This window comes from Lycium ferocissimum, chromosome 12, assembly GCF_029784015.1.
Source record: "Lycium ferocissimum isolate CSIRO_LF1 chromosome 12, AGI_CSIRO_Lferr_CH_V1, whole genome shotgun sequence".
In the NCBI taxonomy this organism is placed as follows: Eukaryota; Viridiplantae; Streptophyta; class Magnoliopsida; order Solanales; family Solanaceae; genus Lycium; species Lycium ferocissimum.
Window position 1 is genome coordinate 6,077,971 of NC_081353.1, and position 12,677 is coordinate 6,090,647.

General features: G+C 40.2%; 1 protein-coding gene across 3 annotated transcripts in view; it reads left to right on the forward strand.

Annotated features, from left to right (window-relative positions):
• The window catches only part of LOC132040082 (DNA mismatch repair protein MSH7), a 28,669-nt gene extending 25,972 nt beyond the window's left edge, over positions 1 to 2,697 (forward strand). For 2 of the 3 annotated variants that reach the window (XM_059430697.1, XM_059430698.1), the window contains 2 exons: positions 1,074 to 1,201; positions 1,804 to 2,697. In XM_059430697.1, coding sequence (XP_059286680.1) covers positions 1,074 to 1,201; positions 1,804 to 2,283 — 608 coding nt within the window. In that variant the 3' untranslated portion in view covers positions 2,284 to 2,697. Of the gene's footprint in view, positions 1 to 1,073; positions 1,202 to 1,803 lie in introns of those variants that run through there. The other variant, XM_059430699.1, reaches the window with a different exon arrangement.
• Positions 2,698 to 12,677: the final 9,980 nt, after the last annotated feature.

Sequence of the window (12,677 nt, forward strand, 5' to 3'; positions counted from 1 at the left end):
AACTACAAAAACAACGAAGAGCAGAGATTAATGGACACGAAAGTACAAAAAGAATACTACGACTACTTAGTATGAAAGGGTGTGTGGGACAACACTCAATTACCTACTAACCTTCTACCCTAATTTGTGTCCTCCATAACCGCCTATCTAAGGTTATGCCCTCGGTAAGCTGCACCTGCGCCATATCCTTTCTAATCACCTCCCCCCAATACTTCTTCGGCCTACCCTACCTCTCCTGAAACCGTCCATAGCCAACCTCTCACATCTCCGCACGGGAGCATTTGTGCATCTCCTCTGCACATGAGGAACCATCTCAGCCTCGCTTCCCGCATCTTATCCTCCACCGAGGATTTGTGCATCTCCTCTGCACATGCCCGAACCATCTCAGCCTCGCTTCCCGCATCTTATCCTCCACCGAGGCTACTCTCACTTTGTCCCAGATATCATCATTCCTAATCCTCTCTCCTAGTATACCCACACATCCATCGCAGCATCCTCATTTCCGCAACTTTCATCTTTTGAATGTGAGAGTTCTTGACTGGCCAACACTCAACCCCATACAACATAGTTGGAATATCCTATAATTACCGCAATAATAAAAGAGTGCCTGCTCTTTTCAATTTGACACCAGGATTCCACAAATTGAACAATCGTTCGCGATGCTCTCCGCATCATCATCATTATCATAATGAGCACTGAAAATTTTAGCACTTGTCTTATATGTATTTGATTACTTCAGGCTTCAGCTATGATGTGAGGGGTGGACTTCTTATGTAAATATACTTCCTGCTTTATCACACAGTTTTTAGGCATGATTCGAAGTCTAACTGTGGTCTTGGGCTGGACAGTAGAAAAACCTTCGGACTCGGATTAAAGATGATTTTTAAGTAAATGACACCAGATGTCTGTGGGTTCACATTTGTTATCCTCTTTTTAGTGCATCATGGAGAAAATAGACCATGTTCTGTGTAAAGCTCAGAACCAGAAACATCTATGCCCCACATGCAGGATAAAATTTATTTGATTAATTCTTGTGTTGCACCAGTATTCATTCATACTTATACTTTTTACAGGTACCTTCTTTATTGAGTGCACGGAGACCGCGTCAGTTCTTCAAAATGCTACACATAATTCCCTTGTTCTTCTGGATGAATTGGGTAGAGGAACAAGCACTTTTGATGGATACGCTATCGCATATGCTGTGAGATTCCCCATTATTTTCTTTTATTGCATGATTGATTAGCTGCATACAAGAGTTCTATTTTCTTTCCTCAGATAGATAGGCGTGGGAGCCTTTTTTTGCATTTGTTTACCTGATATTTGATCTGTCTTTCCCAGTCCACTGGTGTAATGCATGATAAAGTGCCTAACATGTATACACAATTTTAGTTTAAGAGCTTTTAGTACAATATCTTGAGCTTAGCTGAGTTACTCAGATCAATTATTACCTAAAGATTTGGCATGCCATACCATATTAATTTATGTGCAATTACTGTAATTGTTTATTTTTGCCATCTGAGTTAGCTTTTCATGCATGTGACCTATTCCTAAGGTATAAGATCACAAGATAAAAAGTGGAGTTCTGTTACTATTATCAAAAAAAAAAAGATAAAAAGTGGAGCTACTGTAGCTATGAAATTCAGAAAACTTGTTGGGGCTCAGCCAATTCCTTTTAAGATTCTCTGCATTATTGAAAGGGAATGTTGATTGTCTTCGAGTCTTTTTGGTCGTGACATCTTTGGTTTTGTTTCATACATTCAAACTGTGAAGTGAGCTTTTTGACATGTTACAAGTTCTGTCCAGGTATTCCGACACCTTGTAGAGATGGTGAACTGCCGTTTACTGTTCGCCACACATTATCATCCACTCACTAAAGAGTTTGCTTCTCATCCTCATGTGACATTACAACACATGGCCTGCTCTTTCAAGTTGAAATCTCAAAGTCCATCTCCAACAGAGCAAGAGCTGGTGTTCCTTTACTGCCTAGCCTCTGGAGCATGTCCGGAGAGCTATGGGATGCAAGTAGCACTCATGGCTGGAATCCCGAAAATTGTGGTTGAATCTGCATCGAGTGCGGGGCAAGTCATGAGGAAAATGAATGGAGAAAGTTTTAGGTCATGTGAGCAAAGAGCTAACTTTTCAACACTGCATGAAGAATGGTTCAAGACGCTTCTAGAATTCTCGAAGACGGACGATGGATTTAACAATGACAATGACAATGACCTATTTGATACACTGTTTTGCTTGTGGCATGAACTAAACGCTGATAGATCCACTTGCTAAAGATGTTAGTCTTCGGGATTGAGCATTATGCTGTGAACAGACCGAATGATATGCGGTTTTTTTTTTTGTTGGAAGAATAGGGTGTACATGTTCCTATGTGCGGAAGGGTCTCTGAATTATATTGTATATTCGTGAAACTCTTCAGTGGAAATGGCGATGAAATTATGGTACTAGTGGTATAACTGGAGGGTAGAAAAGCTAATTGTTTTAAGTTTGTAAAATGTTGTCTGTTTTATAATAGCAGCAAGGTGAGAGAATTTCTTGCTACGGGAAGAGACAAAGAAACTTGCAATGTTGCAAAATTGTCCTTTGCTTCAAGTGTGCCGTAATAGTTGCGAAATGAAGAGTTCATATAGAGTGAAAATAAAATGTAATGAATCCCAATAGAACGTAATCATCCTTTAATTGGTTATTGCTTCCAGCGCAAAGGGAAGAAATAGAAAATAACTGTGCCAATTGCAAGAAAGCTTGAAGACTGAAGTTATATAATACAATAAATCTGAACTATTATTTTCTATTTTTAATGTCTAATAGTTAATCATATTTTTTAGGATAACCTTCTGGGTAGAAAGTAAAATATTTCTAATGCCTAGTTTATTCCTTTTCAAGAAAGTCCTTAATTAGGGAAAGTTTCCTAGAGATGCAGAATTAAGGTCCTATTTACCAAAGATAATGATAGAACCAGTCTTACAAAAAGTAGCAATAATTTGATAGCAAATTATATACAACCAGGGTACAAAACGCAATCCACATACAATTAATTTACCATAAATGAGGTCCACGGTCGACAACATTTTCATAACGGCTCTCTAGAGAGAGATAGTTCCCCTTCTCTGTGATCCAAGTTTCCTATCAATCGCTGAGCTTCATGAGAGGCAAACCGGTCGATAACGTTCCTGCTCACCCCAAACCTAGATCCCTTAGATTTAGGTTCTAAATCCAGAAGATCAACCAATACCAACCATGAATTGACCTCCAATCAAGGAATTACCATTTCTCAACTTTGGGACTCAAAACCCCAATTTCTACAACCCAAACATGGATAAAAATAATAACCAATGGAAGTAATCATGGGGAAACACCAAATAAAAGGTTAGATACTTATCCTCATTCAAAGACGAGAACTTTGCAAAAATCACCTCAAACGGAGCTCTAGAACTCAAGATATGATGCAAATAGCAAATGGAAGAAGTTTGAAATTTAATACACAGGGATCTTCGCATTTCCGACCAAAATATTCGCATTTGCGACCACAGGTTCGCATTTGCAACCAAAGGTTTGCATTTTTTACCGCACCAAACACTAGCAACAACCCATACGTCATTTTAGTCAAAACACCGAAAAGAGGTCGTCTTGACCCGATATTGACCGAGGTCAACTTCAATTCCTCAAATTTGCTAGTTACTCTACCAACGACCCAAATCATACCCGAACACCTCGGGACCTGAACCAACGGCCCGAGTAAGTCATAAATCACATTCTGGACCTAATGGAATCGACAAAACTTCAAAAAGGAACGCATTTACCCCAATGTTGACTTTGGTCAAACTTACTGATTTCCTTAACTTAAGACTTTCTAAATTTGCTAAAACTGCTCCGAAACTCACCCGATTGTCTTGGGAACCACTCCACCCATCTTAGCACTTCATAAATATCGAGATGAAACTACGGGAAGGGTATTTTGGGGCGTCACGCCTCAAACCCGAATGAGACGGACACTATATGCAACTACTACGGCCCCGTACAAATGGTATGACATAACTTATGAGGCAATTGAGCAATACAATGTTTTTTGTATGTAAATGTGGCCAACAACCCATGACATGCAACTGAATACAATTGAATCCACAAGTACTGTCTATGAAGCCTCTACGAATACTTACTACTGAACAACTAATACATTGTCGGGACAGGGCCCCGATGTCACGACCCAACTAGAGCGCCATGACGGGCACTCGGAGCTAACCTACTGAGCACCTTCTGACATACATCTCATAATCATATCTAGGTGGACCACAAAGATAACTCATAAATATCATAATCTGTAAGGGCACGACTCCAAGAGATAAATGCACATCTATTCATTCGCCATCAAACTATGCCCATCAAGCCGACAAGGCTGCCAAAATGATATGACAAAATGTGGACCGAAAAGGTCACAGAACATCTAACTATACACATCTGTCTAAGAGCCTCTACATGGAGTGCATAACATCATAAAGACGGGACGGGACACGACCTCGCCATGCCCATATATGTACACAAAAGAATTATACCAGCTGAATCGCAGCTCCGGAACAAATGGAGTGCTTCTGTACAATCGCTGATGAAGCTGACCTAGTGGGTCCGGTCCGTCTCCGTCTACCGCGAGCATGAATCGCGTCCACAAATAAAAGGACGTCAGTATGAATAATGTACTGAGTATATAAGGCATAAGTAACAAAATAATGAAAGTATGAAGATAACATAAGATAAAGAGATTAATCTGTACCTCTGAATGCCTCTTAAGGCAGATGTCATGCATGCTTAGTTTTAAAAAAAAAATATTTTCATACATACATGTATAATAACGTAGTTGGCCATATAGGCTCAGTGTTATCATTATATCATCATCATCCCGCGTTCGGGGTAACATCATAACCTGCCCATTGCAGTGGTATGCACCTCTATGTGCCTGCCCGGCCGACTATAGCGCGGCGCGGTGTGAGAAAATACATACATATATATAAAGCATGCATGAGAGCCCAAATGAAAGCTATAACTCTATCAGAGTGACGTAAGGTCGGTAAACCTCCGATTGCCATTATGGAATCATCATCATCGCTATATCTCACCTTGAAGGAACAATTACCATAAGATGAGATCAACAACAATGAACAAGATCAATAATCATGAAACAAAGTTCAATAATATCATAAGAACATCAAGAACTATAAGCTTTAGTATTTCTAGAAATGGAGTCTGTTACATCTTGGAAATTTCGTGTCGTTGCATTATGAGAAGACTAATGCAAGCCTAAAGTTAAAGAGGGTATTTGATAACTTTAAGTGTGTACCTTAAGGTTTTGGAGTCACAGGAATCGGCGGAAGTAAGTTCGTTGAAGGAATTGGAATTTGAGTCATGTTTTGGAAAGATTTCGTATCATTTGAATTATACATTGCGTAGAATTACCTTGAGAGGGAGCTATAGGGCCACTTATATGGTTAATGAAGTGTTATATAAGTGACAAGAAGGTTCCACAAGGATTGGAGGTCAAACGAATCGAAAATAATACTTTTCGCTGAAAAATCGGAGTTTGTGGACCAGTTCTTGTGCAGCAAATTGGCCGCAAACTCACCAAAAGGGCTGGCCTCACTGCCCAACCTCCTCCCTAAGGAGAGGAGGGGAGTTGCGGCCGCATATCCAATATGCTGAGCTACAACTCCACCGCAAATTGATGCCGGGTGGGGGGGGGGGGGTTGCGAATTTGACACCTTTTTAAATCCCAAAAGATCCCATTTTTTATATCAACCTTCCACACTTATTTTGTTACACCTCTCGTTTTTGTCGCAAGGAAGTCTTTGGCCTATGGGTGGTTTATGCCCTTAGTATGGAGATCCATACCTGAGTTTTAAGATATTAAGTGCCTTACTCCGTGTATACCAAAGTATAAGTACATGTTCCTTACGACACGACAGGATTAGAAGCTAAATGAATCGAATCAACGCAGGCCGTAGTGACTTAGAAGAGTCTGCAGAAATCCGTCCCTGCTCCGCCGCCTCTGAAGTTTCAGGTGGCAGGTCGACGGAGCACGTTGAGGGGCCGTCGACACGTCGACGGGCCGTCGACCCACCGTCGACCCGCACCACTGGAACCTTCTAGTTTTTTTTTTAATATATATTTGACCCTCACGTTTTATTTTCATTATTTTCCACTTCCAAAATCAGAGAAAGTCCTAGAATATTCCTATCACGACCTAACCGGAGGGCCATGACGGGCACCCGGTGCTAGCCCACCCGGACACCTCTTATCGTACATTCACATTTATATCTAGGTGAGCCACATAGCTAGATCATGCTTTCTATCCATGATTCATACTATTTCCATTGGGAAACAATACATTTATATACCATCGTCAACATTTATGCCCACAATAATGTACATAAGCCGACAAGGCTACAAAATGATATCCAAAAATATGGGCCGACAAGGCCAAATACATCTAACCATATACACATGTCTACGAGCCTCTAGGAGAGTATGTCATATCATATAGGTAGGACAGGACCCCGCCATTCCCATAAGTATGTACACAAAAGAATAGATACCAAAAACTGTAGCTCCGAATGAAATGGAGCTCCGCTACGTAGTCTCTGAGTAATAAAGCTATGGATCAAGTCTGTCTCCCTGGCCACCTGCGGGCATGACGCAGCGTCCACAAACAAAAGGACGTCAGTACGAAGAATGTAATGAGTATATAAAGCATGATCAACATTGTTATAGGAGCATAATAAACAACATAAGAAATAGCATAAGATGGGAGGTAGTGGAATCATCATCATAAACACTTACTTGCTTTTCATAGGGACCTTCCATTTCTAATGCGTGATTGTGTACATATATCCATATCCGTATCCGTATTCATAGTCATATTCCTATCCATACTCGTATTCATTTACATATTCATATTCATAGCATTTCCGTATTCATAGCATAGTCGTGTTCATATTCATATCATATACATAGCATACCCGACCATGAAGGTTCGGTGTTTCACATACCTGGCCCTACCAAGGCTCAGGGTTATACATACCTGGCCCTACCAAGGCTCAAGGTTATTCGTACCCAATTGCAGTGGTGCGCGCGCAATATACATATATCCTACCCGGCCATATAAGCTCGGGGTTACATAATAGCCATATATAGACACATATACATAAAAACTCATAAGCATCATTAGCATCATTAGCATCATTATTATCGTCGTTTCATCATATCTATCCTTAGAGGATTACTCACCATATAAGGAATTTCATAGAGTCGTAACTTAGCGAGAATCACGGGCTTTAGTAGTTTTAAGGATAGAATCATTTAAAGGACATCATGTTTCATGAAAGAATAGATATATGGCCAAAGAACCATGCCTTATTGAAAGAAGGGTTAGCCTTACATACCTTTTCATTCAACTATGCTACCGCTTGAACGTTCTCCTTCAATGCTCACGTTTCTACCTTCATTAGAGTTATAATAACATTAGATAATCGATAGCTTAGCATACTTGACTAAAGCTAGAGAAAATTGGGCAGCATCTCCTTTGTTTGTACAACTTCCTCCATATCAGATGGTGTAGGAATGAACCTTGGGTGGAAACACTTCACTTGAGCAAAACCCTAGTTCCACCTCCACTTGGATTTCTTGTCTTGGATGAACTTTAATGAGTTTCTTACACTTGATTCACTTGGTTTGATGAAGTTGATCACTAATATCTCTTGAATTCTTGTGGGAGAAGTGTGGAGAAATATTCTAGAGAGTTCTAGAGAGAAGGGGAGTGAAGAGGAAATAAAATGAAATGAACTTGATACCTTATTAATAATACTCCATCTGTCCGAGCCAATTTCTACGGACCAACATACGGTCCGTATAAATTATCTTGTTGTATGTCGGCCGTAGATTTGGTCCAGTGAGGCTAGCCATACGGGGCTGATTATACGGCCAAACATACGGCCAGTATATTTTATACGGCAGTATGTTGGGCCGTATAATGCCCGCTTCTTCCGAACTCATTCTCGTCGACTCGTTTGATCTCCAATCCTTATAGAACCTTCTTAACACTTGTTTATCACCTCATTAACAATCTAAGGGACATTATAACTCTTCTCCAAAACATCATTAAGTCATCATTAACTTGTTACTCGTAAATCCTTCCCGATACATATCGTATGCCTTGCCTTCTCTTGGCAAACTTTCTTCTCTTACCTCGAATGTCTTTGAAATCTCAATTAGGGTCATCAAATGTCATTTCTTACTTATTGAAATACCGTATACTTCGTGCTCTTCGTTATTCTATTCACTGTGCATCAACAAATTTTTTTTCGAGGTGTAATAATTCCTCTCCTCATTTTCCACCATATTGGAGGAGTTTTAGTAAGATCCGAGCCCGTAAACCCGAGCTTGTGAAGAAGAAGGTTGTTCTTAGGGTTTCATTGAAGTTGTGGAGCTTGGAGATTGGAGTTGAATTTTGATTCTTGGAACCCTAGACTTCTCAAGGTATGTATATGATTCCTACCTTTGTGTTTAAGCTAATTACCAAGAGTTTTAGTAGTTTTAAGTAAAGACGATTATAGTTATGGGAGTTGTAAGTTGAATAAGGGTAGAGTTGTACTTGAGGGCTATTTTGAGGGATGATTGGAGTAGAATTGATTGTATTTTGATATGTAAGTATTGATATGGTTATTGTTAGTATTGTTGTAGATATTAAGTTAAATTGGAAACCGAGGGATTATTGAGTTATGAAAGAGATGTTGCCCGAACTCCGCTAAGTTCCTTTTTCACTTGAATTGGATAGTAAGTGTTATATAGAGGCTAATTGTGGCCTATGTTATCTTGGTTGTAGACTTACGAGTTAAAGAAGCAGACGTTGGATGATTAGATACGCTTCAAGGTATGTTAAGGCTGTCTATTTCATTCTTTTGGCATGATCCCTATCATCTGAACGAAGAAGTAAGCGAACGAGTTCCAAGAACTCTATTCCTAGATGGTACAAGATTCATCGTATTCTTGATTCCATATGTTCGTGACTATGACTTCTAGAGATTTTTCTTATGTAGAGTAATCCAGAGTATATCTTTCATGCATTTTATATATATATATATATATATATATATATATATATATATATATATATGTACAGCTATTTTCTTACACCGTGCCTACATGGCCGGGCAACACCACTATAGTGGGCGGCATATGGATGATGATGTTTCTTACACCGTGCCTACATGGCCGGGCAACACCACTATGGTGGGCGGCATATGGATGATGATGTATGATTACACCGTGCATATATGGCGGGGCAACACTACTAGTGGGCGGCGTGAGATGAGTATCATCCCGGATGCGGGATTATATGATATATGGATCGGGCCATACGTTCCTCGGCACTGTTATATGAGATATGGATCAGGCTGTATGTTCCACAACACTATCAATTATATATATATATATATATATGTACAGCTATTTTCTTACACCGTGCCGACATGGCCGGGCAACACCACTATGGTGGGCGACATATGGATGATGATGTTTCTTACACCGTGCCTACATGGCCGGGCAACACCACTATGGTGGGCGGCATATGGATGATGATGTATGATTACACCGTGCATATATGGCGGGGCAACACCACTAGTGGGCGGCATGAGATGAGTATCGTCCCGGACGCGGGATGTCCGGATGCGGGATTATATGATATATGGATCGGGCCGTACGTTCCTTGGCACTGTTATATGAGATATGGATCGGGCTGTATGTTCCACAACACTATCAATTATTTTATTTTTACAGAGTGCATGCATATCATACACCATAGAAGTGTCTTCAGTCATACAGATGCATTCAGACAGTCAGTTTGTTTATGAGTTTCAGATTCATTTCATGATTCCTATATATGCATGTTACTCTTATGCCTTGCATAGTCAGTGCATTGTTCATACTAATTCCCCTATTGCTCGGGGGGCTACGTTCGTGCCCGTAGGTTCAGGTAGACAGACGGATGGTCTAGCTCAGTAGGACTCTCTTCCAACGGTGGTCAATGCGCTCCACTTGATCCGGAGCAACAGATCATTTTGGTATAATACTTTTGAGGTATAGATATGCATATGGGTATGACGGGGCCCTGTCCCGTCCTTTCTACAGCTTTTATTCCATTAGAGGTCTGTAGACAGTTATGTATAGATGACTTGTGATGTAGCCTTGTTGGCTCCCATTCTTTTGTGTACAGTCCATGGAGCAGATTAGTTAGCTTGCATTGTTATCTCCAGTATATCTATATATGCATAATGAGCCGTTCCCTATATTATTCTTGATGAGCCGTTCCTGATATTATTCTTTCATGAGTCAGTTTAATCCAGATTGAGTTGCTTGTGAGCCCTTACTATGTAGTATTATCCAGGAATGAGTATAGAGGTGTTTGGTCACTATAGATCAGGCACTCGTCATGGCTCATCAGTTTGGGTTATGACAGAAGTGGTATCAGAGCAGTTCCATGCTAGGGTTGTCTACAGACTGTGTCTAATAGAGTCTTGTTTATGGGTGTGTCTTGCACAACACTTATAAATAGAAGGCTACGGGAAATTTAGGAAATTATCATTCTTTCTCTCTTAGATCGTGCGATAGAGCCATGTGTTAAGAGTCCGCCTTCTAATAATTTGTTCTAATTTCAGCAATCCCTAGCAATAAAGCTACAGCTGCCCAGAAGGGAAAGGGAGTGGCTAGTGAGGCCACCAGCCATACTCAGCGGGCTACCAGGGCTCGGGGTGAGTCCTAGAGTGAGAGCCCATCCCAGACTTCGCATATACCGCCTCCGGCCCCAAATGCAATAGGGTTCCTCACCAGTATGCACCGACCAAGGATATGCGGGATGCTATACAACTATTGACCAGATGGTGGAGCTGCGGCGGGTTTAGGGGTTGATGTTGATCGAGCAGATTTTCAGCGGGCAACTGCGAGGGTTAAGAATTTTCTTGGGTTAGACCCTCCAGAGTTTTTTGTGTTGAAGCAAAATATGGACCCTCAGGACTTTATTGATAGTATGCAGCAGACTTTGAGGGTTATGCATGCTGATGAGGTCGAGGCAGTGGAGCGTGCATCTTATAGGCTCCGTGATATTACAGTACAATGGTATCAGACATGTAGCATCCCCTTTGGGAGGATACCACTTACGAAACAAAAACTAATTTCACACTTACAATGTTTAGAAGAAATTTATGCCAAAAGATATTCACAAAAATATTTAATAGCTTGAAATAGGCCCATGCGAAAAAGGGTTGAAAGTGCGACGTTTTTTTTTTTTCCATTGTACCCTTATAGATGAAATACAATATCGGAGTATCAATTTAAAATAGTAATGCCCTTCTCAAATAGTCAACACATTTAAGAAGGCCATTACCATTTTAAATTGATACTCTGATATTGTATTTCATCTAAGAAATTTTTCGGAGGGTACAATGGAAAAAAAAAAAACGTTGCACTTTCAACCCTTTTTCGCATGGGCCTATTTCCGCTATTAAATATTTTTGTGAATATCTTTTGGCATAAATTTCTGCTAAACATTGTAAGTGTGAAATTAGCTTTTGTTTCGTAAGTGGTATCCTCCCAAATGGGATGCTACAAGTTTTGGTATCAAAGCCTAGGTTTGTAATTCTAGGACTTTTGTTGTGACTTGTTGGTATACTTGTTTCTTTTTTTAACATGTTTTGTTGAGTGTATTGCGCATATGTGATCTCCCCTTATGTAGGAATTAAGTTATGGCCTTTACTTCCTCTAATAGACCTATGGAAGCCGCTCGTGAGGGTTTAAATAACTCTAATGCCGAACCTCACTTACAAGAAGGGGTTGGAGAACATTTTTCCGATTCTAATCTTCCTTGTACTAGTGGATCCGAAGTGGGAAATAATCGGGGTACAAGAGTTGGGCCACATCCTTAATGAGTCATAGTACTCCGTTATTGATCCTCCTTTTCAACAAATGGCCGATTTGTGTGTGTGTGTGTGTGTGTGTGTGTGCCCGAACCTAATGAAATGAATATATAAATGATAAAATGGGTGGAGTTATATATATATATATGTTGATCCTACTGATGCCGAGCAGTGGTTGGAGCACATGGAAAGAGTATTTGAGCAAACAGAGTGTTCAGAAGCTGCCAAATTTAAGTATCTTTGTCTTACTGTTACAAAAAGATGCTTATGATTGGTGGGTAAGTGTACCAAATGCCAAGGAAAAACCTCCTGTTCTTACTTGGAATGATTTTGTGAAAGAGTTTCATATGAAGTCTGTCCCACATGCTTATCATGATGCAAAGAAAAAGGAGTTCTTGAATCTAGAGCAAGAGAGTATGTCTATTGCTGAATATCAACAGAAGTTTCTCAGGTTTTCTCGTTATGCTGGTGGTATTATTAATAACGGAAAAGATAAGTGCAGGCGATTCGAAGACGGTTTGAATAATTCCATCGTAAAACTTGGCGGTCCTACAACATGAGAACTTTTGTAAATTAGTTTTAGCCGCTCTTACTGGGAAAGGATCGACAAGAACAAGCTAGTAGAAATGAAAACAAGTTCAAAAAGTTTCGATGCGCATTTAGGAGGTCCATCTAAATAGGGGAAGGTTTGACAATTCCAAAGCTGGTAGTGTTCAC